The following is a 24400-nucleotide window of genomic DNA, read 5'->3' on the forward strand; positions in this document are numbered from 1 at the left end:
GTCTGGCTTGTTGCGGGGCCAAGGTGTGCTAAACCCCGAGCCGCGCGGATCAAACTCTCATATCAAGATTTACTCATTCTGGTAAAGGTAGGGCGCGACGCCGTGACACACTTAGCTGCTAGGGGAGGGCCGAGCGGGAAATGCCAAGACACCGGAATGTGGGTCTTCTCTGCTCCAGCCTCTCATCTTAGATTAAGATTATGAGAGGCATCGTTATGTACCTTGACCGCTCTAGCGCCAGCACAGAATTTATTCAATGCATACTGCTCTTCTCACCGATATGCCTAGCGAGCGGAGCTCTGCCGCACGGGCAGACGGAGCCTCAACTGGACATTGACTGATGAGCGAGGTGCAAGCGCCTGGTTGTTCACAGCACAAGGCTAGTCGGACCTCCATAATTTGGCCGGTTCTGATGAATGGTTACCCCACCTGAATCTCGTCAGCATTGATAAGCTTACTCTGTGAAACAACAGAATATTCAGGAAGTCTTCCAGCCGCTATAGAGACTTGAGTCCGGCTCCAGGTTCAGCATATGCGCAGCGTAGATATATATATGCATTATCGCTGGGCCAAGCCTCATAACCATTATCAAAGTCGCTAAACGAGACTGAGTCCAGCCTCGAACAAGTCCAGCCTACTACAACTTATACATTGTTGGCACACTAAAGTTATCAACCAACACACCCTCCTCGTTTCAGTCAGCCATTGACCATGCCGGAACTGAGAGCGATTAGCAAAATCTTCACCGCTCTCGAACAGGCCGAGGGCGCTGGAGCCAGAGTATGACGCTCCATCGGTAGCAAATACCAGCGCAACTTCTCGCCATTCCTCATGCTTGACCACATGAACGGGAGCAATGGTGCAGGTTTTCCTGATCACCCCCACCGAGGACAAGAAACAGTATCCTACATCCTCAAGGGCTCTATTGAGCATGAGGACTTTGCTGGGAACAAGGGCATTCTGTATGCTGGAGACCTGCAGTTTATGACTGCGGGCAGAGGCATTATGCATTCCGAACAGCCGATCCCGAGCCCTGATGGAAGCTCAGGTGCTGGTTTCCAGTTGTGGGTCGACCTCCCAAAACATCTGAAGATGTGTGAGCCCAGATATCGAGATCTGAGAGCCAGAGAGATCCCGCTCGCGCATCTAGATGATGGCAAGGTTCTTGTCAAGGTTATATCAGGCAAGGCCGGCAACGTTGACGGCGTCAAAGACTTGGCATACACCCCCGTGTGGTATCTAGATGTTGAAATCCAACCGGGTGGCACACTGGTTCAATCCCTGCCCAAGGATTGGAATGCATTCTCTTATGTCTTTGAAGGTTCTGCGGACTTCGCATCTCAAACCGGAATCTTGACAAGGGTAGATCAGTACGGTACGGTGATATATAAACCAGGAAGAGATGCCATTTCTATCCAGGTTGCTGAGAGTGAAGGTTCTAGCGCTCGCCTTCTCATCATCGCCGGCCAGATCCTCGAACAACCAATCGTTCAGCATGGACCATTTGTATCAACTAGTGCTGACGGTATTCGTCAGGCTTTCGAAGACTTCTACCAGGGTAAAAATGGATTTGAGAGGGCAAAGGGATGGCAGAGTGACAATATGAAACGCAGAATGAGTATGTAGGACCTAACATCTGTCCGCAACCTTTGATACAAATATACTGGTACTAAATGAGGTGTACATGAGTCGCGAACTTAAGTAGATACAACGAAACAATATGATATATCTGTTTCATTCGACTTCGTCGCCATCTTCAGACCAGCTGTCCTAAAAGCGGATGCTCTCGTGAATAGAGTTATTTATTAGTTGCCTGCACTAACTAAGGGTCTCTCCCCCTTACACAATTGATCATAACCCAATTCCTTGTCACCCCCTTATGCCACCACCGTTTAACCTAATCGGACATGGAAAATTGGGCTTCATTTGATTGAAGCCAATCATATCGCAGTTTCGGACAGACAAATGAGGTGGTCAGCATGCCCGTAGAGCTAAGATGGCCTACCCTACAGTATTCTGAGCACTAACTACGAAAGCTTACGTACACAATAAAGAAGCGCTGTCTTAAAAATGATTTAACTTGCGAAAAGAACTGATCATATCTTTTAAATTCATTCGATTAAGGTGTTCGTAAACTTAATGAAATATTAGCCATATATATTTTTTTCCCTTCAAGTTTGGAGAGAGAAAGAATAAAATCTTGCAATCACGCTAACACAATTAGAAACCGTACACTTCATGATGCTGCATTTATCTGAGGTGCTGGAAGACTTTACACCAGAGCAAGTTCACGACAAAGCAAATAAAGATAGTTTCTGTTTCTATTTCGTAGCAGACTTGACTACTGTAACATCTCCGTCTAGCCCAAGAATATTTGGCGATGGTCCGGCAGCCGTCATGGCGGATGGGTTGATGTTAGTATGGCTTCTAGTGTAATAGTTCTTGATGTGAAGAAAATTGGTTGTGTCTTTGAAGGCCGGGATTGTCCAGTAAGGCGTACGAAGCCATTTGTGAATGTGGGGGTAACCAGACCGAATATCCCTGACATTACACTTGAAGTGATACGTATAGACTGGCTGTGGTCTCTGTTAGAAACATTAATTCCAAGGCGTAAAAATCAGTCCAAGTGTGTAGTGCATACATGACTGTAGCGACTCGTAGAACATAACAAGTAAGCAGCAGAAGAGCGAAGCCTTAACTTACCGGTACATCAAACCTGATTAGAGTCACAAAGCTGGATGGAATCTGTTAACCATATCACGGGAGTATATATCAGTGTTTCAGTGCTCACAGTCTTATGTCAACCTCGGATATCTTGTCGCCAAGCCAATAAGATCCTGAGCTGGTGGCTAGATAAGCTTCAACTTTGTGCAGTGCCCTGAATAGCGTCGTTACATCTTCGTCATAAGCCTCTTGCGAGCTTGCGAAACCACACTTGTAAACGCCGTTGTTGATATCGTTATAGTGCCATTCGTGGGCCTCGTCGATTTCCTTCTGGTGCTCCGGAGGGTACAGGGAGATCACTCGGTACTTTTCCGCTATCAAATGGTCGAACTGAGATTGTCAGCCGTCAGAGCGACTCTGGAATACCGAAATGACAGAATTTGGAGAACGTGAGAAGGTGGTGAAGCCCCGGCCCTCTTACTTCGGTTCCAAACATGCGCAGTATCTCGCTGCTTTCGTTGTTTACAATGACCCGGTTGATCTTGTCATATAGAACAGGGACGGAGAATCTTGCTGCGTAATTCGGGTCTGTCTCAAAATAGACTTGGCGGAGGTGGGTGAAGCTATCGTGCAATGGATCTGGAACGACGTTCTCGCCTTCCGCGTCCGTGTCGGCTGGAGTTGCGAAGCGCCACCCTTTGTTTGCTCTTTGTCAGTATTTCTCACACTAAGGCCATAGGCGATCGGCTAAACATCTCCGGAAACTTACCAGACCGGAAATCGAGATGCCAGTGGACGACTGAAAAGGAAATAATGTCGTCTAGGCCCTTCAATTTGCGAGCGATCAAAAGCCGATGAGCCTGTTATACAATCCTCTCCTTCAATAATACTTCACGCATCTAGGCTTTTCGTTATATTCATACCCATGGACAAGCATAGCTCACGTAAAGATGATATCTGCCTTGCTCCGGTGGGAATCTTGCGCCCGGCTGTCTTGAGATGAAATTTCGGATAACCGTAGCGGGGCGTTGGAAGTGACCCTTTTCGTCAGTCGAAGACTTCCAGTCCACAGTGTCGTTGTTGGTCTGCATTGCAAAGTTGGTTATATTAGCTTTAGGGATAGGAATGTTGAGATGCATCAGTGATAGACGATCAACAAGGATAATTATGTTGCATTCCTGTTAATAATAATAATTGTCTTACTACGGCAAGCGTGGTAAAGCAATCGCCAACAATTGTCCATTATTTTGAAAAGGTTGGTAGCTCATGGACAAATGAACAACGATAACGCTAGCAGCCCTCGGCCAGCCGCGCGGTAATGACGTATTCTGCGGCGTACCGGACCTCCTGTCAGGGGTTAGTCTCAAACCTAAAGCACCCAAATTCTAAATACCTGCAGATGATCCTGGGCACGGAGTTTCCTGTCACATTCAGCTTAGAGTCGGAGTCATGCCACCTAGATGCATCTGGCTGACCGAAAGACCACTCGCCAAGTGCAGGTCGTCATGAAATTTTATGGAAGAAAGGTGTATCAGAACTGTGTTACTCGCAAATCTTAGACTAGCCAATGAAAGCTGCTGGCTTCATCAACCACAACTAACCGCATGCCTTAGGTAAGATTCCAATCTAATCTATACTTAAGTAGAAGGTGAGATAACAGACTGTGGCCGTAAATTCAGGTCCACGCGTAGGACTAAGGGGGTAGATGAGGCAAAAAGCAAAACGGTGTAAGAAGAAGTGTGCCGACTCGCCAGCGGAACCTCGAAGAATGCACGGTCTCTAAGCAATCGTGTAGATAATCTCAATTTTGCGGGCTATTACAACCATCCGTCCGTTGGCCATGACGTCGGCTACACTGGAACCCCCGAGTTCCCGATTATACTTTAGTGAGTTAGAAGATCTCAGCTGTTACCGAGTGAGGTCAGCGTGGCCATGATTCAGCTGGGAATGGCTGAAAATATCTACTAGTGCCCCAGATCGTCAACCAAAATAAGATTCAATTGGCGATCATAATCTCCACCTGCCGAGATACCTAACAGAAAGGCTATCAGGCTGATATAAAGAACGTAGAAGCGTCGAGGTGTTTGTAGCCGGAATAATCTAGCTCTTGACAGCTTTGTTTTCCATCACGTCCGCTCCCTTCGCCATGGCCCGATCAGCTTGGCTTCCTTTGTTAGTTCTACATGTCCAACTATTCTTCATTAGTTTATTCGCATGGCCTACAAATCATGTAATTTATGATACTGTTGACTCCCAGTTGGAGGTCGACGCTGGCACAGGAACAGATAAAACCTCGATACTAACGGGGAGCAAGAGGGTCTTCGACTTGACCATTACGTGGGAGAATTATACCCCAGATGGTTTTACTAGGAAAATGATGCTGGTCAATGGACAATCACCTGGTCCCCTCATCGATATCAATGAGGGAGATAGAGTATCTGTCACTATTTTTAACAATTCTCCATTTAACACGACGATTCACTACCATGGTATGCTTCGAAAAAGAGTTTAGAGCAATTGATCATTAATAGTACCTAGGAATAGATATGGCCGATACGCCCTGGTCAGACGGTGTTCCAGGAGTAACACAACGGCCGATAAGACCGGGTGACAGTTTCATTTACGAGTTCAAGGCAACTCAGTATGGTAGCTATTGGTATCATTCCCACTTCCATTGCCAGATCGAAGACGGTCTGTACGGCCCCATATTGATTCGTCCGAGGAGAGACAAGCTTAAGCCATTTCACCTGATCTCAACGAATGTCAAGGTTCAAAGACGCCTGGAGGAGGCCGAACGAGCAATCAAACCATTTCTTGTGTCTGATTTTACCCATCTGACATCCGATGAGAAATGGAAAATAACACAGGAGGCTGGCATAGAGATTTCATGCTATGACTCTATCCTATTTAACGGCAAGGGGCATGCCAAATGCCAAAACATGAACGATTTGAATAAGCACCTGAGCCAAATACAGCGAGACTATCTGGCCATAGTACTAGGGGCATCAATAACTGACAAAGGGTACGACAAGATCTACAGAAAGATTGTGAATAAAAACTGATATTTTTTTCGGTAGCTGCCTCCCTGCTTCTGCGTTGATTAAGTTTGGTGGCGGTAGCGGCGATGAGGACGCATTGCCCCAAACTGTTTTTTGGGGCTGCAAAGAAACGAAGGGTTCAATCGAAACTATCGAGACACGAGAGCCAGATGATTTAATAGGCGAGTGGGTTGCTATAGACATCATTGGAGGCTTCAGCTTTATCACCGCAGTTATGTCCATCGATGAACACGACATGTGGGTATATGCCGTGGACGGCTCCTACGTTGAGCCACAAAAGGTCCAAGCAATAACTGTGTCCAATGGCGACCGGTATTCGGTATTCGTAAATACGAAAAACGCTGGAAAATTCAAGATTCGCTGCAGCTCAGTCAACATAGCCCCAATCCTCGTGGGACACGCAATACTCTCAGTCGGTAGCAAGAACAGCACCACCGTCTCTACTCCTTTCATCGATATAGCCGGGAGGCCTACCTCTCCAGAAGTCAAATACTTTGACCAAGCTATTGCACATCCATTTCCGCCTGAGTTTGTTGCTGCCAAAGCTGACGCTTTCTTTCCGCTCAGCATGCAGGTGGACGGTGCTTCTTACCTTTGGGCTATGAACCACACGCGGCTAATGCCCACGGATATTGATGCAGCCGTGGAGCCTGTACTCTTCGCGCCAGCTGTTGATAAACAGAACAATGTTACTATCACCACCAAACTCAATACTTGGGTGGACCTTTTGTTTTTTACTGGCAGTGAGCCTATGCCTCCACACCCGATTCACAAGCATGGGAACAAGATGTTCCAAATTGGGTCCGGGGTGGGCCACTTCAAATGGAACTCGACCGAAGAGGCTCTCAAGGATATACCGGAGAATTTCAACCTGGTTAACCCCCCCAAAAGGGATGGTTTTGCGTCGCTAACCGCGTTCGGTAATGTGACTTGGGTGGTCGTAAGATATCATGTCACGAACCCTGGGGCTTGGCTACTGCATTGCCATATTGACAATCATCTTCAAGGCGGAATGATGATGATTATCCAGGATGGAGTTGACCACTGGCCTCGGGTTCCAGACTATTACCTTTCTTATGGCCAACACGAGTGAAATATGCATACAAGCATGGATATTTGGAGCATAGGACGCCGGCGGTAGTCCTCAGGTCAGCTCTATAAGTCATTTCTCTAAGATACAGAACAGACGTCTTAACTTTTAATGGTATATATCTCCGAACATGTATTTTTATTCCACAAAATGAACAGCCCAACCTTGCTAAATCCATTATGGATGTTATTGGCGTTGTAACCCTGTAGGCCAAAACCGTTCTCCGCCTTCATGCAATTTACATCATAACCTGCTTATGTACCCTGCACGCTAGTTTCAAAAGTACGACCACGGATATCTTATCTAGTCGGGCAGGTACTTAGGATACTTTATAAATTCGGCTCTTCTCTTTTTCCTCTACCATTAATTCACAGTTATTCTCCTCGTCCTTCAACCCAGTAGTATCCACCTATTCCAATATCAGCTCCAACTCCCATAATGCGCTTCAATGTTCTCGCCCTTCTTGCTTGCATTGCTATCGCGGCACCTGCGCCCCAAGATCAATGCCCTGCTAATGCTCCCGCTGGTACTGTCTGTTGTTACGACAACGTGGTAGGTAGCTTCAGGTCCTCAATCCGACGATACTGCTTACTGACGGCCACCCCCACTAGATTGGAAAATGTCACGGCCCTGGACAGATTTACAATATTTGCGAATGAGCTTAGAGAGCCTGAAATGTTCCGAAGGCCTGTATTTAGCGTCTATGCGCGACTTAGCTCTCAAACAAACCATGATGTTTCGAGCATGACAATAGACCTTAATTATGCCACAAGCACATGTAACTAAATGCAAAATCCATTGTGGAGGCCCAATATGGTCAGAGTATAATGCTTGTGCTTTGCCGTTTTTCTTTTTTCAATATCGACTACCGAGATATCTCCATAGCCTCTGGTCACAGCCCTCAGCTCGCAGGGTGTTCTTTTCAGGAGCGATCACCGGTGGGTTTGCTTGCCACAGCAATCAACCCCACCCTACCATTCTTCTCTTCTCGTACAGCGTCTTAATCTCCTTTCGGTAACCGCGCGCTGAGCTTAGTCACATTCGGAGGTCAGCTGTAAAACAAATGGCAGGTGACCATGCAACCGGACTAATTTTCCAATTTCGGAAGCCGGGCTTTATTTGACCTGTAAAGAGTTTGGCATCAAGAAAGTCCCGCTTACAAGACAGCACAGGTATTTCTCGGCGCTTTACGGTGTGTTTAAGTCAGATAGACACCACAAATATATAAGGAAGACGATGGACATCTTTTTTCATAGATAACTTATCTTATGCCGCCTGTGAGACAAATCTTTAACAGAGCGAAGTGCATACTTTTTGATTAGTGTTAATCTAACCCCTATCAGCAGGCTGTTTATCAACTGGCTTTAGCTGTCTGTTTGTTCTGTAACAGGTGGGATGAAGCCATGTCACCAGATAGTGAAGGATGCGAAACCAATTCGAAGTCTTCCAAGCCGTTGGCTTGTGTTCAGTGTCGTCGTCGCAGAGTCAAATGTGACCACAGTACTCCGTGCGCCAGATGTCTCAAGGCCTGTTGTATTTGCCAAATGTAGCCACTCTCATCTGTTCTCGAGTTCTTATATTATTGTAGGCCAGTCTGAACTGTACACCCTCTATCCCAGCCCCAAGTCGAAGACGCTTGCAGGGCCAGAGAGGGTCTCTTAGAGCGTGTCAACTATTGTGAAGGACTTCTCACCCATTTCGTCACCCATGCATCGCCATCCATCTCGAAAATGAGACCCAGACAATATTCCCAACCTCTTGTCACCCAGAATCGAACAAGATTACATTCAGTGATGTCGACAGCGCTGCAATCAGCTGAGAAGTTATTGATGGACAACATTGAAAAGGCCAATGGCCGCATCCACCTCTCGAATAGCAACCTCTCGTATGATGATTCAGTAAGTAGTGTGGACCATCGCAAGTACATTGCTCTGACAGTTGACATTAGCTTAAAGCCATGGGGCCTGCCATCCATACCGAGGGAGTCCAAGAGTCGCAGGCTCCAGATCACGCGAGCCCTTTCCATGAGGACAATACTCCATTTCTCCTATCCCATGTTGGTGCGTCGTATTCTATCGGAACCTGTCGACCTAGTCCTGTACACATATTCAGGCTATGGCAGATCTACTTGGACCGCGTCAATCCTTTGACCAAGATTGTCCACATCCCTACACTTCAGCCTTATGTCACAGAGGCTGCAGTTGACCAGGATCGCATTCCTCAGAATTACCAGTGCCTCCTCTGCGCTATATCACTTATGGCTGCTATAACACTAGATGAGCGGGAATGTCAAGAACTAGTGGGTATGCTTCGTGGCATCCTAGTACAAGAATTGATGGCGCGCACAAGGCATGCGTTACTTCAGTTTAATTTATTCGAGAATAACGACATGGCAATTCTTCAAGCTCTCGTCCTCTTTCTAGTAAGGCATCGCTCCGTACCTGGATTATGTTCTTCAAATTGACTAGACATTTGTAGATATCGCTCGATGCACATGGCGACAAACAGAAAGCCCGAATGTTCAGTCATGCTGTCCTGTTTATTGCGATTAACATGGGCTATCACCAAGACGGCGAGCTTTTCAATCTTACTCCGTTCGAAACTGAGATGCGGAGGCGCATTTGGTGGCAAATACTTCTACAAGACGCCAATGTGACCGGCATGAGCCAAAATATATTCCAGGGCAATTTCAGTACCAAACAGCCTCAAAATTTCAATGACGTTAATCTGTTTCCGGGCTCTACAAGGCCAATCGAGCCGCGTGATGAACCAACTGAGATGGGCTTCGTCCTCATCATCAACCGGGTGATGAGATTTGTGATGGATTCAAGACGAGCTGTTACGAACAACGATAAGTTCCCCATGATTCAGAGATTCCTGAAGCTAGACCAAGGGCTTCAAGAAATGGAGAGAAGATATATCAAGGCTTCGGCTGGCGGTGTTCACGAACTAGCATTGGCATTCCGATCAATTGTCTCAACGAATATTCTCAACATCCTCGATCTATCAAAGGAGCGACATGAGCAAGGCGACGTTATCTTCAAAGCCGAGTACACCACATCCCAAGATACTTTCGTAGAAAGCGACCGTGTCGGATATGTCTACACGTGCATGGACAAGTATCACTTTACCTGGTTTGCTCGGCAACATTTTCAGCGCCATGTCCTTGTCAGTCTAGGTTCTCATGTACATTGAAAGTCGACAGAGCTCGTTTCTGAATATAGTTAAGCTGTCGTCAAAGACCGATACGATCGGCAATCTAGGCTACTGAGTTGAAGCTGCGTCTCTGATATTGATCGGCCTTTAAATCCTTTGAGGTGTGAGAATAGATGGCCGATTTATGGATCATTCTACCAAGATACGAATATACGTCGCGAGGTTAAAAGTCATCATCAGCACAGGTTGTAAGCCATTTTGGGAATCAAGATGTAATGCCTTCACAAATAGCGGCATTCTGTTACGATGAAGATTATTTTTTATGGCGTAAAAGTGCTGCCCTAGATCCCATTTTACAAAAAGACGAGGGTGCGTCTTCGCCTCTGTGTCAATCATTGTTGATAAGGATACCTTCCATTTGATAACACGGAAGAAATGAAGTGGTGTATAGCCCGAGAATACACAGCTGTTATTCGGCTTTATTACTAAGCCTGCCTACGTTTCCTGATCATTTACAAAGATTGATAATGCTCAGCGGCATTCGCCACAGGAAAAGTCGCTCCAGTCCACAAAAAAGCTGACGAAAGCGCTTCTGTCCCTGTATAGTAGTGACATAATAAGCGGCAATGACAATAACTCAGACACCATCCACTCATCCCATTGTCGACACAAACAAGAGTCGGGATTTGCAACAAGAAGAGTACTGGAACAGACTTTGGGACGTCGGTATCGTTGATTTTCTGCCGATCGGATAGCATGAATGGAGGAGGCCACGCATTTAAATGCCTTACACAGAAAGAAAGGCTTCTCGTTCAACTCCTGAACGCCTCAAAATATAAGCATTTCTTGTGTTCATAAGCTTTTTCCACCCTCGGTTGATTCTTTGCACTAACTAATATTAGAGATCTGGGTGCGATCAGCGAAAGCTGACTTGATTTATGTACCGATATTTTCTTGATCTACTTATTATTGTTACTTCGTACTGGGCCCTAGATTTTCCGTCGACGTTTAAAATGCCAGCTACTTTACCCTTCTTGTGAGGAAATCGTTCCTGTTGCTTTACCTAACGAAAAATCATTTATTGGCTATACGTATCCTCGTACTGCGGTGAGTATATAGCAGAAGCCATTCCATGATGTGTGTTCCAAATTCCATAGTCTACAACCAGGAATGTATGAAGTCCGACGCAGCAAACTCGCAGGGGGGTAGATACCTAGACAGAATAGGAGAACATGATCATGTGTTAAAGATATGTATGATCTCTGTACTGTAATGGGATCATCCAAATCTACGTATTTAAATCTACCGAATCTCATCAGTGGTGACAAGATCCCAGAACTGAGAGAACGGCACGGTGACGAAATGCTTCTATAGTGAGGTAGCTACACTAGGTATTCGCATAACAGCACAAACGTCGCCATCGTCCTCGTAGGAGAAAAGTCTAGATGAAGCACTGATAGACAGACTGCTCGCCGCGTACAAGGACTTGAAGGAGATCTGATTTTAATTATAGTCCTAATGCCCCCTTTTAAAAGATTCTCTGCTGTTTGTTACATACTACAATCTGTATCGAAATGATTTATTTTCCCGATCCGTCAAGTCTTCCAACCCATGAAGTAACTCAGGTGGACCGTGGAGGCTGTCGCGTCTGTTATTCTCTCGGTCAAGTGCCCATCGGAGCGCGATAGCAGCGAAGACACAAACCGCAAAGCAAATCATGATTCCCGTGAATGATTCGTCGTAACGTGGTGCGAATTTTCTAAGAAGGTCAGCAGACGTAGGTCAGATGCGGTCTTCTAGTGGTCTACTTACGCGTCAAACATGAGAGGGCCTATGATGTTCCCAAGAGAATAGCCTATGAACGTCCCAGCAGCATATACAGCTTTCTTGGTGTGTCCAGCAACGTTGGAAGTGCCTAATCCAATGCACTGAACCCATGCGGAAGAGAAGAAGTTGATGAGGTAGAAGCCAACAATTCGCCCTGCTCTGTTGGAATCTGGCAATTGCCAGATCAACGAACAGCCCAAGATAACAGGAACACATGCCCCTATGATAATGTAAAGCCTAGAGTTAGGAACCTTCCTGCCAATATAACCTGAACTGAGGATACAGATAAAGGCCAGGGCGCCAATGGGGAGATTGAGCAATAGTGATGTAAAAACGTCGAAACCCATATCCTTGAACACGATAGTCCCGAAAGTCGTCACAGCGCCGGAACCGGTGCAGGAAACAATAGACAAGACAATTATACCCCACATTCTATAGTCCAACAAGGCTTCTCGAAATTGATAGGGTTTGAAATTCTTATCTTCAGCCCCAGCGTTGTTCCATCGAACTCGCTCCAGTAGAAGGCGGCGCTCAGCTTCCGTGAACCCCTTGGCGTTCTGAGGGCTATCGGGGAATAACCACCACAGAGCGATCCCCCAGGCCAGGGTGGCGAGACCGGCAATGATATACATCCATTGCCAAGAGTTGAGAGCACCTCCCTTGATATGGCCAAGTCCGTAATTGATAAGGGGCGAGATTAGGAGAGACCCACCGCTGCAGGAATACCACCAACTGGATCGCGATACCTGTTCCGAGTGGGTATACCAGAGGCCTACGACGAGCATAAAGATGGGAGAAACACCTGCCTCGACGAGACCAAGCATGAAGCGGTTGACGAGTAGGCCTGAATATGAAGTGCAGGCAGGCGTACAGAGGATGACGAACGACCATAAGATGCAGATGGCTGTGCAAACTATTCGGATCGGATATCGTTGGGCGAGGAACGAGATAGGATAAGTGCCCGCAATATATCCAAAATAGAAGATCAGAGAGACCCAAGAATATTTGAGGCCGGTCGCGAGCTTGAGATCCTCCCGTAGGCCGAAGATGGCGGCTTGGCTGAGGATGGCCTTGTCGTAGTATTGTAGGGCATAAGTGAAGCAGAGCTTACAACGTCAGGTTCAATTTGTGACAGGAAAGCGGATATGACCTACCACAGGCATCAACTTTCGATCGATCTTTCGAAGCAACTTTCTGTCCGTCTCTTCATCGAGTTCTGCGCTGCTTCCCATCACTGAGCTGGGAACCCTCTCGAGATCAACAGCGGATGGTTTCCCACCAACACTGGTGTTTGAGGTCGTCTCGTCCTTCTGATCTGTCATAGTCGTGATCGCAGTCACTAAGGAAGATGGGTTGAATGAGGGTCAAAACAGAAGTTTGAGAACAGGAAATGTGATGAAGTGAGAATTTGGCTAGAATTATTGTCAAGATCAAGTCAAGCAAAAGGGGGCAGGAGCCGCGGGTTAATATAATCAAGAGTGTAGATATCTAGGGTCCAGCGGCCCCAGATTTTCTACCCCATATTTCGCTATGGTGATTCGGATTTGCAGCTTGGATTGGGCCATTACCCCGCGTAGCCACAAGACGTGTCAGTTTACATTAGTCCTGATTAATGGGAAGTGAGAGCTGGAATGAATGCCAAGGTGGCACAGCACTCGACCGGCACCGTACTACCCGAAACCGAGCCGATCGGATATTTGACGGATTAGCCACTTATGGAATATCCGAGACCCCCTTCTGCCGATGGCCTTGGTCTCGAACTTTCCTTGACCAGAGCTAAGCCTATCACCAGCCAGTCTTTCCTGGCAACAGCTATTTGTCTTTTTGAAGCAAAGCCGCAAAAGAGCATTTTCATTTTCACTATTGGGTTCTTCTTTTACCATTATTGCCTATCGCAGTATTTGATTAAAGTGTATAAGTCTAGAAACTATTCTGTTGTTGAGGTTGAAGGCAGTGAGGCCATTGAAGATCTTTGCAATCGTGTACCGACTAAAATGGTTAGGCACGAGAAGTCTCAGTACTAGCGTCCCATGAATTTCTTTTCGTTCTTGCCTGAGCTGTTACCTCCGCCGAGTCTGCATTTGGGTGGGGAGAAAGCGGTGGGTCACACATCTTGGCCAGCATAGTCTACATGTCGAACTCCACATGGTTACGCCTGCAAGAGTGTAAAACATGTTCGTTAGGACTCCGTAAAAAGTAGCTCGCCAGCTGTCCACAAAGCCTTTTTGTCTCAGTGAGCCCTCCTGTGTTGGTGGTCAATCAGCCAGTAGAAAACTAGCCCGAAGTTAGCCCCCGTGGACCACGGCCTCGCTCTTGATACGTATCGCTACACTGCGTGGGTTATGATGACTCGGATATTCTGAGCTCGATTTAGCGCCTTATCATACGCAACATGATCTACCCCGCAATCTTGACTGCGATCTAGCGCCTTGTCGAGATGAATTATCCATCGTCATCCTTACAATTGGTTTGGTTCGCATGCAGGCTAACACATATCACTGTTTTGACGAGAATACCCTAACCATGGGCCTGGGTAAGAACGCTTCAAAAGCGCATGGAGTACAAAATATCCGGATATCGTGTATTCCGAGCGACGACGGTTGAGATTGAGCTTTGATTGTTGAGCGCCTCTCCTGTTATATAAAGGTTCTTGTCGCAAGGTCATCAGTCGAACAATCATTCATTCCCTGCCTACCTGTCAGCTTGAACTCATTCTAGCTTGCCCTCCTCTATTATCATATATCATTAAATCACTTGAAGCGTTGTATCCGCAATGAAGCTTCTTAATCTCCTGACACTTGCTCTTCTTGGCAATCTCTCTCAGGCGAGAACGGTCGACAAACGAGCCACTTTGACGCAGGTCACCAATTTTGGCAACAATCCCGGCAGTCTTAACATGTATATCTACGTTCCGGCCAAAATCGCCACCCAACCCGGCGTCGTTTTTACGCTCCACGGCGCTTCCGGTAACGCCCAGCAGCAGTTTACATCTACGCCTTATGCGACACTGGCCGAGCAGTACGGCTTTATTGCCGTCTATCCAGAGTCCCCCCAAGGCGCCTGGGATGCGACCTCGAGCAAATCACTTTTGCATAACGGCGGTGGCGCAAGCCAATCGATTGCTAGCATGGCTGCCTACGTGATCAGCACATACAAAGCAAGCTCGAGCAAAGTATTCGTCTCTGGAGTGTCTTCTGGCGGAACAATGGCGGTAAGTTTGTCGTCTTGGGTATGGGATATCGTGAGGCCTCTGACAATGCGAGTGATAGTTTACCCTTGCAGGAGCCTACCCTGACGTCTTCAAGAGCGCCATCGTCTATTCTGCTGCTTCCACGGCGAACATCAAGAACCAGTATCCAGGATATACTGGCACTTACCCGAGTATTCAACTCTATCTAGGCTCTGCGGACACCATTATTGGTACATCTACCTTCAATAAGTCGCTTGCCAATTGGGCTCCGGTGCTTGGCTATGACACAACCCCAGATCAGGTGCTCACTAATAGTCCTGTCAGTGGTTGGACAACATATGTCCTGGGCAGTAAGCTAGAAGGCGTCTGGGCTCAGGGCGTTGGACATCCCGTTTCGACCCAGGGCAATGAGGACATGAAGTGGTGGGGATTTGCTTGATGATCAACGGACTGATGATACTGGCGTGGGTTGCGAGTAGCGCCAGCATCGGTTGCCCTCTAACGCCACGTATCAAATGGTAACTGTTAAGATCTAAGGTAGAGCTATTGAACATATTAGTTTAAGGGTGCAATAGCGACGCGAGAAGAATACAAAGCCATATGGTTTTCCATTGGATGTCTAAATATTTCTAAGTCCACTTTCGGCTGGAAGGCAAGGAAAAACCTCCTTTCATTGTAGCTTCGGTTACCAGAACGAGCCGCCGCACGTTTATGATTAGCCCCTATATCTTACATCCGTGCTTAGCGCATACGGATGCGTATTCGAGCGGTCAGTAATTAGTATAAGGCAGAGTCTCGATGCGTGCTTCGGTAAGAAGTGCGAGAAAGTACTGCCTGAAGCCCTAGTAAGTGTGGAAGTTCTGTATTCAATGTATGTTCCAAGCTTTCAAGGTTATAAGTGTTGGAATACTTCAAGGGTTGTCCTGTGTTTTGAATAATGTTGCTCGTCCAAGCCCTTAGTGGGGTCGACGTGCTGGATATTCAACTCAGCTGAGTATTCACCCCCAGAATATAGGAGCGCGCATACCCAGCCACTCCGCCAAATGGGCCTCAGTCCCAGATAGATCAGAAAAAATGTTCGCGTTGGATATCATATGACAGTGGCCCATCGAGTCAGAGTTCGAACGTTCAATGCCTGTGCGCTGCCTGACCGTGTCATGAAGCTACTCAATCTTCCTAGGCTCCATACGACACAATGAAAATCGGACATGCCTGTCAAACCGTCGAATTATTGACGCTTGGAATTAACGCGTGATAACACATCCGATCAGAATACCGGCTTCCAACCTACTGAGGATCCTTCAGCTTATAGAGGTGTAAGAAAGATGGAACATGATGTTATATAATACGGAAGCCTCGGAGATGGCCAAAGGATATCAAGGCTACATTAGATTCAGATATGACATGTTTCAATCTAGTTCTGATCGGCGAGAAGCTTCGCGTAAATAAGTTCAATGGCATTTTGCCGTTATTTCACAGAAAAGAACAATCACACTGGACTTGTACTTAAAAACAGATTTAATGGAGTTATTATTAGCTGCCTGCACTAATACCAGGGAACCCCTTCAAAACAGCATTGGAGTGCTATAGTAAGTAGATTGAAAATCAGAGACAGCTCTAAAGAAACGCAGGATCTCTTGTTCAACCATCGCTTCGCCCAATACGCTCTCGCCCGCAGAGTACCAACAACCACTCCGAACACTCACCAGCACAGCTAAAGAAAAGCATCGTCCTGCGACTATCAGTCGACAACAGGTGTGTATGACTGCCTCATACTGTCTCTCCTAGGGAGGCCCTCTAGATAGTCCTGGTCTTGACTCGTCTTCCACGTGCCAAGGTTGGGCTCGCCGTAGCAAAGCTGGTAGGTTGAGCGGCAGTCGTTACAGGCACGGAAGTCGCGTTCACGGCGTCGGCTACAGCAGCTCCACCGTTCATCATCTCCAAGCTTGTGTAGTAGTCGCTCGTCCCGTTGTCAGGGTCCTGATCAGTGGGGGTACAGCCAGAATCTGCCGCAGCGGATCCGTGCTCACCACTGATGAACTGGCCATCTTCGTAGCCACCACCGCCAGAGGCGAGCATGTTCTCGGCAGAATCTTCGTACCAGCCGTTGATGAAGTCGCCGTGGAAGCAGTAGCCGTTGCCCGAGGCGCTGCCACACGACAGCTGGAAGGGAGCATCACCGCTCCAGCCGTTGGGCACGACAGCCTTGGTGTCGTAGCGGGCAGCATAGCGAAGCTGAGGGATCGCCTTCATGCTTTCGGGACACTTGTTAGAGTCGTCGCTCCAGTCATACTCAGCGAGGTTGTCCAGGTTGACGCAGTTGGGAAAGCGCAGCGAGACCTGCAAGTGCTGGTCGCAAGTACTGGTGGGAAACTTAGCGATATCGGATTCACGCTCGTCGGACCCCTCGCAAAAACCATTCCAGTCCATTAGAAGGATGGTCGGCCTCGGCTTGGGTCTGCGCAGATGCGTTGCCAGAGATCATGGCAAAATCCTGGGGGATGGAGATCTCGGCGAAGGCATTAGTGTAGTAGGTACTGAAATAGAAGACGGGCACTTCAGTGAAGGTGTCACCATCGACATAGTACAATGTGGGGATCCCTATCGGCCAAGTCAGATGTCGGTAAATAGCAGGTGAGTCAGTTGCGGTTACACATACAGTAAACGGACAAGTCGTTGGCATTCTGGCCACTATAGCAGCCGTTTTGCAGATCAGACGAGGTAGGCAGAACGTTGGTGACAGCATCACTACCGAAGAAGGTGTGCATATGCGAAGTGTAGGTGCCTGGGACGACAATAGGATCAATGTTCTTGTTCATGAATGGCTCATGGTGAAGTTCGGTCCAGGCTGCTACCAGATTGGCGCTGACGGCAAGGAGGCACAGTGTAGGGCGCATCTTAGCGAAAGAGAGAAATGAAGAAAGGTAAAGAATGTATATAACTGATCACAGATCAGAGCATGTAATGAATGAATGAGTTTTGCGGAAGAAGGAAGCGAAACACGAAGATACACAAACAAGAAAAGAGTGATGAATTGATATTACTCCAAGACACAGCTGTGGCCAGGCTCTTATATGTCCAGCAGCCAGTGCATGGAGATGCTTTCGAAAATTAAAATTCTTTGTGCCTCCCACATTGCGGACTAGGTTGGGACCCATTTGGTGGAGTAGCTGCGTATGTGTGCTCCTGAATTCCTCGTGGATACTCGTTCAACTGCAAGCAGCTTACCATGAATCGTTTATCCTTCACCTGCGCGCGAAGCCCAATGCATCTACCTACAGCTTCTGCCAGGATGTGTATTTATGAAGTGTTACGTGCAGTCTCAGGTGGACGAAGCCAAGGTGGCCACGAAGAAGATGGCCATGAAAGGAAAGTTTTTAATCAGGACTCTGTATGACTGTCGGTCGGCACGACCAAGCCAGTCTAGTCTGGTTTCAGTTCTAGGAAGCCAAGGCCAACGGTCAATTTGAGCCGGCTTTTTCAGGGGCTTGACTTCGGGGTCTTAATTTGAATTGATTGATTTGAAATGTTGCGAGCGTTGGCCAAGACCACTAACAAACGGCGGCTGAACCCAAATTTACGGCGTCCATTCGGACTCGCGGAGTGACTGAAATCGCGTGATAGCGCTAAACCGCCTTAATGATATCCGAGACATTGTCGCATCCCACGGCTTTCGGATAATGTGGCGTGATCCCCGAGAACTAGTCCATTTTCGTAATATCCGAAGACAAAGCTTCAGGCAGTGCAGTTTAGTAACATTCCGAGCCTCTAGAACCGACTGTTTTCTTTTAGGCCAAAAACACTCTCAGAAACAAGCTGCTTTACCTAAGATCGGTTGCCTGTCATCAGTCCTCTTCCGTTTCCTCACTTAGCACCACATCAGCCAACACAAGGACCTGACGATGCGACGCTTTACTCGATCATCAGCTCGCTCCATTGCTCAATGGTCGAGAGCAGTCTCAACGAGAGCAGCTCCAGCGGGAGATCTTTATCGTCTTAGATCCATTTTATTTACGTCTACCGGCGCCTTCACCGGAATTATAATCGGAACTATAGGATCTGCCATATGGTTTGTCGAGGGCGCAGAGCGACTGCGAGCTGATGTCCAGACACCACAGACTAGACCCTATGCTAGTCCAGCAACCACAAGGAAAGTATGTTCTCACCTCTGCGTGACCTCACTGGCTTGATCTACTGTACTTTCAGGGGCTAACGGTGCACCATCAGGGGATCGCACAAATTCGTCAGGAACTCGGAGACGATGCGGTGAGCACGGACGAAGACGACATAGAAGAACACGGATTTTCAGAATGGTCGACGTCGAATTCGCTCGTCAGGCCGGAAGCCGTCGTCCGCCCGACAAGTACGGAGGACGTGGCCACTATAGCCAAGATCTGTTTTCGCTACAAAATCCCGATGGTTCCATACGGTGCAGGTTCGAGTGTAGAGGGCAATTTCTCCTCCACACATCCCGGGATCTGCATCGACTTGTCTCTCATGGATAAGATTGTGGAGTTTCGTCCAGATGACTTGGACGTGACTGTCCAGGCTGGCGTAAACTGGATGAACCTCAACGAAAACAAAGAACTTAAAGAGACCGGGTTGTTTCTACCACTTGATCCTAGCCCAACCGCACAGATTGGTGGCATGATCGCCACAAACTGCAGCGGAACAAATGCCTTGAGGTATGGCACGATGAAGGATTATGTTCTAAACTTGACAGTTGTATTGGCGAATGGCTCTATTATCAGGACTAGGCGTCGGCCACGGAAGACTTCGGCTGGCTATAACCTAAACGGCCTCTTTACCGGATCTGAAGGCACACTTGGAATCATCACGGAGGCGACTCTGAAACTCGCGGTTGTACCATCTAGCTACAGCGTCGCAATCGCTACCTTTTCCACAGTGAAGGATGCTGCAGACGCAGCGGCCAAGATGATACGCCAAGGGATCAACCTCGCTGCCTGCGAACTGATGGACGATGAACAGATGAAGGTTATAAACAAAAGTGGTGGAGTGGGCGGGAAGCTGTGGGAAGAGTTGCCGACTTTGTTCCTCAAGTACGTGGTTTCTATACATGGATCGCCGTCAATCAAGCCTAACATAGCGCACTAGGTTTTCAGGCTCACAACAAAATATCGAGGACAGTGTTCGGTCGGCAAAAACCGTCAGTAGTTCGTCCCAAGTGCCAGACATTCCTTTCTGCGAAGACGAAAGAAGAAATGGACTCTTTATGGTCCGCTCGCAAGCAAGCTCTCTGGGCTTGCCTGGCAACTCGCCCAGAGGGCACGGAAATCTGGTCCACGGATGTAGCAGTTCCAATCTCTCGTATGGCACAAATGATAGGTACTACATACGCCGGATCTTAGATGTCTCGATATTTCTATGTAAAGCTAACATATATTTACAGAGGAATCCAAAACCGATGCAATGCAGTTAGGTCTCTTCTCGAGCGTCCTAGGTCACGTTGGTGACGGCAACTTCCATCAGATGGTCATGTACAATCCGAAGAGACCTACAGACGTGACAAAGGTTAAGGACTTCATAAATGGAATGATGCACAAGGCTTTAGAGATGGAAGGAACTGTATCGGTAAGACGTCGGATAACTGTTGTGTCTGGAAATTGTGCAGCTCTAATACGTAAACAGGGCGAGCATGGCATTGGTATCGGGAAAAAGGTATGCCGGCACGCACTCTTGGAAAGGCAATAACACATGATAGAATGATACTGATAACTGTCGCAGCACTGCCTACTCGAAGAATTGGGCCCTGACACAATTGGGGTAATGAAGGCTATCAAAGGTCGTTTGGATCCCCAGTAAGTAATAGATATCCCAGTGCAACGCGTTTGCTAACAAGAAAAATCTAGCTGGCTTATGAACCCTGGTAAGATATTTGATGAGTAAAATTGGCTCCTCTAAAACGGCGCGGGCCTACTTAGAAACCCGGATAAAAACCTCATAGATCATGTTTCTGTAGAAATAAACTCTTTGATAGAATACGCATTGGCGAGATACCGTAGATCGCTGCTTCCATACTTGCATGCCTCGCACTTGCTGCTCCGTGAGGTCATAATAAGTCATGATGGGCGATGAAATTACCAAGCAAGGCCTGTAGCGGTTGGTTGCTGGAGTTAGTAACACCGGAAGCGGTCTCCAATGTTCCGGACCACTAAATTGTCGTCTAATTACCTCTCTGCCTATCCACTACGTATAAGAAACCCCGCATCCCTCCTCCGGCGGTAGAGCAAGCTCCTTCTAAGTTAGTACCCTCTTTGCCACTAAACGCCGTTTTTTTGTAAAAGGTCAATAGCCACATTCTGTGCCATTCGGCAGTTCCATTACTTTACCCCCAGATTGCTGTTTTCACAGTCTTCACCAGCCTCTATCCCTTTTATCTTTTCTTCTCGATTTTGGTGGCCCACTCGAGGTTGGAATTATGGACAAGAACGGTCCAGAACAAAACTCATCTTCCGAAATGAGCATTCGAGGTAGCCTTCAATTTCAACCGCCCAACAGGGCGGCGTCGCCGACAAATTCGAAAAGACGCAGAGCATACCTATCGTGCGAGACGTGTCGCAAGCGCAAAACGCGCTGCGTTGCCAACTCTTCAGGCCAATCCCAGCCTTGCCAGCGATGCGTGTGTGAGAGAAGAGAGTGCGTCGTTCGGAGCACAAGGAATGTATCCCGCAGGCGCCCAAGAAGTCCGGCGCCCCAAGATTCACCGTTCTCGCCAACTTCCACAGGCATCGTCAGCGACGACAAAGCACAGGAAATCGGCTCTAGCAACGTTCGTGGAGGCAGTGACTGTGGAAGTCACCTTGAGGGATTTACGGCTGAGGCTGGAGTGTTTCAATGTGAGCCTTCACCCATTGAGCCAACTCCGTCAGCTTCGCATTCCTCCGCCCGCAGGAGGATTATGTCGGCCCATTCACACAACACAGCCGATGACCTAGATCTACTTACGTTCACTGCTGCTAGTCAACAGAGCAGGGGCCAAGAGGTAACATCCAAGACAATATGCAGTCACAGTCAAGCATCAAACGCACCCACCATCTCGACCGATGCTGCCGATTGGGAACGGTTTATCTTGATTAAGAGAAGAATTCTGAGTAAGACTGAGTTGATCGAGTATCTCGATTTCTATTTTACTATCATGTGGTCACTCCGCCCTGTTGTACCTCCGTTCTATCGGGATCGTGACCAATATGGTACCTTGTCGATCGAGGAACCTTTGCTCACTCTAACACTCACCACCATCTCATCTCGCTACCATGTGCTCTCCGGGTCCCATGGTGAGATACGGTCCGAAAGAATCCACTGACAGACGTGGAAGATTTGTCAGCGGTATCTGCAGTCGGCTCTCTGGGGCTCATCGTACACACGTTCCTCTGGTGCCGTCGCCTCCATGTTACTACTAATTGAATGGCATCCCAAGTCAATCAACAATACAATCGCATTTAGCGATGATGAAGAACCTACAGGTATGACCACTGGACCTCAAGAGGTTTTGCAACGCCAAAGCGAACCTTGGGGTACACAATCGGGTCAGTATACTTCGTTGACGAGCCAACAAAGATACGGCATGGCTACGCTCCTCGAGAGCCTCAATATTGTGGCTCCTGCTTATAGAAGCAATAAGATGTCATGGTAAGTGCTAAATCACTTTAACTTCCATTTTCAGATCTTGCTTGTCTTATGATTAGTCACGGACTCTTTACACGATAGATATAGGATGCTACTTTCGAGCGCTATCGCTCTGGCTCAAGAAGGTTGTTGTTTTGACCACGATCAACAAAACACAGGTCAAGAATCGCTCACGTCAACAGCGCAGTCCGCCAGAGATGCTCTGCGACAGCAATGGAACCAGTTGACTTGTGTTTTCATATATTTAACCGACGAACACTTGAGCTTACGTTTAGGGTTGCGCCCGCTTTTGCCTGAGAGTCAGACCGAGGCGGTGCGTTACCGATTCTCTACGACTTTTGCTAGCCTGCTTCCTGATAGCGCCCTTTGGGAGAGTTACTATGAACTCTTTAACGAGACAAGAAAATCGCGCACGCTTCTACAATCCCTTCGAAAACCAGGAGTATCTACACCACCTAGTGTCGACATCCTACCTGGACTAGAACATGTCAACAGAGCGTTATCGCGCTGGAGAAGGAGCCACGAGAATCTGAAAACAAACCAATCCGAATTGCTAAACGCATGCATAAATCTTGAGTATCACTACACGGTCATGTATAGCTGCGCTCCGGCAGGCCACGTTCTGCACAACAATGCCTCCATGGCATTGGCTGATGATAAGAGAAAGGCTCTGTTGGTACTGGATGAAAAGGCAGCACATGCCAGCCGCGATATACTCTCTATTGTAACAAGCATCCTGAGACCCTCCCACATGACACGGTATCTCCCCGTGCGTGCTGGTTGTTTATTGTCTCCGCCAATCTGCACCTTCTGAGGGTTAGTTCCACCCCGATCCTCCTCACAACCTTCAAGCCTCTTTTTTCTCTTCAGGACTGATACTGTTGCATACTTTCCAGAGCACTTTAATTCTTGATTCACGTGTAAGCGAAGCACATAAAAATGTACAACTGTTACGAGATTCAATCGCGGCAATGCGGGAGGGAGCCGCGGACGATATTCACATGTCCGTGCGGTACGCGCGCTTTCTAGAAATCCTGCTTAACGCGTCTCTTTATTCTTCCTCTCGGGCTCACAGCCCATCGGGAGGAGATCAGGAGGGCCTTGCACATCAAGGCTCAGGGGACATTATAATTCCTCAAGTGGAGGATAATTTTCCTGAAGTGTCTAGTGCTTACCAAAACTCAAGCTTTATGGCAACCTCAATATTGGACGACCTAGAGATGTTCGAATTTCCTCAAAGCTTTACTGTGCATGGAGATTCACTTCAATGGTGGAATAACTTTAGTGCTTCTTTAGCAACTAGCTAGATAGAACTATAAGGACAATACTTGAGAGCTATTACTTTACTATATAAGCCCTTAATAATATTCTTAACTTGTTAATCTGTATTATTTAATTACCTATAGTATATATATTTATAGCTTCTTATATAATAGCAGGGCTCTTAATAACTATAATTTATTAAATTACTTTTAACTTATAATATTTAGATAACTTAAATTAAGATAACTGTTGAACAGGTGCTGGGGTCTCACGTGCAAGCAGGGATACTTTAAGATTACTGCCGAAATGGTAAAACCTCTAAGGGGTAGATTTCAACAGAACACAACATGAATACACCAATTCACATCAATGAACCGAATACACGTAATGTCTGGCACCTTACTAGTAGGCCTCTGATCCTTATTGGTGGCACATGAATGTCAGCTGGCAATAACGGAGGACTGCCTTATTTGCATACCATAGGCATAAGAGTGAAATAAAGGA

General features: G+C 47.3%; 9 protein-coding genes across 9 annotated transcripts; 6 read left to right on the plus strand and 3 right to left on the minus strand.

The window, feature by feature from the left end:
- Positions 1-831: 831 nt before the first annotated feature.
- On the plus strand, positions 832-1626 carry FOXG_16707 (pirin (iron-binding nuclear protein); the record flags this gene model as incomplete). The annotated part of the gene is made up of 1 exon (XM_018396725.1): positions 832-1626. One exon carries the CDS (start codon positions 832-834, stop codon positions 1624-1626), a length of 795 nt encoding a protein of 264 aa, XP_018257467.1.
- A 695-nt stretch (positions 1627-2321) lies between these two features.
- On the minus strand, positions 2322-3755 carry FOXG_16708 (glutathione S-transferase; the record flags this gene model as incomplete). The annotated part of the gene is made up of 6 exons (XM_018396726.1): positions 2322-2576; positions 2710-2734; positions 2792-3054; positions 3146-3360; positions 3434-3524; positions 3588-3755. The coding sequence occupies 6 exons, from the start codon at positions 3753-3755 to the stop codon at positions 2322-2324; spliced, it is 1017 nt and encodes a 338-aa protein (XP_018257468.1).
- Positions 3756-5210: 1455 nt separating this feature from the next.
- Positions 5211-6816, plus strand: FOXG_16709 (uncharacterized protein; the record flags this gene model as incomplete). Its single annotated transcript, XM_018396727.1, has 2 exons — positions 5211-5686; positions 5742-6816. The coding sequence occupies 2 exons, from the start codon at positions 5211-5213 to the stop codon at positions 6814-6816; spliced, it is 1551 nt and encodes a 516-aa protein (XP_018257469.1).
- A 435-nt stretch (positions 6817-7251) lies between these two features.
- Positions 7252-7472, plus strand: FOXG_22560 (uncharacterized protein; the record flags this gene model as incomplete). Its single annotated transcript, XM_018402975.1, has 2 exons — positions 7252-7365; positions 7425-7472. The coding sequence occupies 2 exons, from the start codon at positions 7252-7254 to the stop codon at positions 7470-7472; spliced, it is 162 nt and encodes a 53-aa protein (XP_018257470.1).
- Positions 7473-8606: 1134 nt separating this feature from the next.
- On the plus strand, positions 8607-10008 carry FOXG_16710 (uncharacterized protein; the record flags this gene model as incomplete). Its single annotated transcript, XM_018396728.1, has 3 exons — positions 8607-8711; positions 8762-9235; positions 9292-10008. The coding sequence occupies 3 exons, from the start codon at positions 8607-8609 to the stop codon at positions 10006-10008; spliced, it is 1296 nt and encodes a 431-aa protein (XP_018257471.1).
- Positions 10009-11526: 1518 nt separating this feature from the next.
- On the minus strand, positions 11527-13118 carry FOXG_22561 (uncharacterized protein; the record flags this gene model as incomplete). The annotated part of the gene is made up of 3 exons (XM_018402976.1): positions 11527-11728; positions 11782-12902; positions 12951-13118. 3 exons carry the CDS (start codon positions 13116-13118, stop codon positions 11527-11529), a joined length of 1491 nt encoding a protein of 496 aa, XP_018257472.1.
- Positions 13119-14569: 1451 nt separating this feature from the next.
- Positions 14570-15425, plus strand: FOXG_16711 (uncharacterized protein; the record flags this gene model as incomplete). The annotated part of the gene is made up of 2 exons (XM_018396729.1): positions 14570-15007; positions 15066-15425. The coding sequence occupies 2 exons, from the start codon at positions 14570-14572 to the stop codon at positions 15423-15425; spliced, it is 798 nt and encodes a 265-aa protein (XP_018257473.1).
- A 1358-nt stretch (positions 15426-16783) lies between these two features.
- FOXG_16712 (uncharacterized protein) lies at positions 16784-17883 on the minus strand (the record flags this gene model as incomplete). Its single annotated transcript, XM_018396730.1, has 3 exons — positions 16784-17326; positions 17391-17587; positions 17646-17883. The coding sequence occupies 3 exons, from the start codon at positions 17881-17883 to the stop codon at positions 16784-16786; spliced, it is 978 nt and encodes a 325-aa protein (XP_018257474.1).
- A 1005-nt stretch (positions 17884-18888) lies between these two features.
- FOXG_16713 (uncharacterized protein) lies at positions 18889-23447 on the plus strand (the record flags this gene model as incomplete). The annotated part of the gene is made up of 10 exons (XM_018396731.1): positions 18889-19140; positions 19214-20046; positions 20094-20332; positions 20397-20578; positions 20636-20665; positions 20732-20805; positions 20857-20873; positions 21733-22262; positions 22323-22636; positions 22721-23447. The coding sequence occupies 10 exons, from the start codon at positions 18889-18891 to the stop codon at positions 23445-23447; spliced, it is 3198 nt and encodes a 1065-aa protein (XP_018257475.1).
- Positions 23448-24400: the final 953 nt, after the last annotated feature.

Source organism: Fusarium oxysporum, chromosome 15, assembly GCF_000149955.1.
Source record: "Fusarium oxysporum f. sp. lycopersici 4287 chromosome 15, whole genome shotgun sequence".
Lineage (NCBI taxonomy): Eukaryota > Fungi > Ascomycota > Sordariomycetes > Hypocreales > Nectriaceae > Fusarium > Fusarium oxysporum.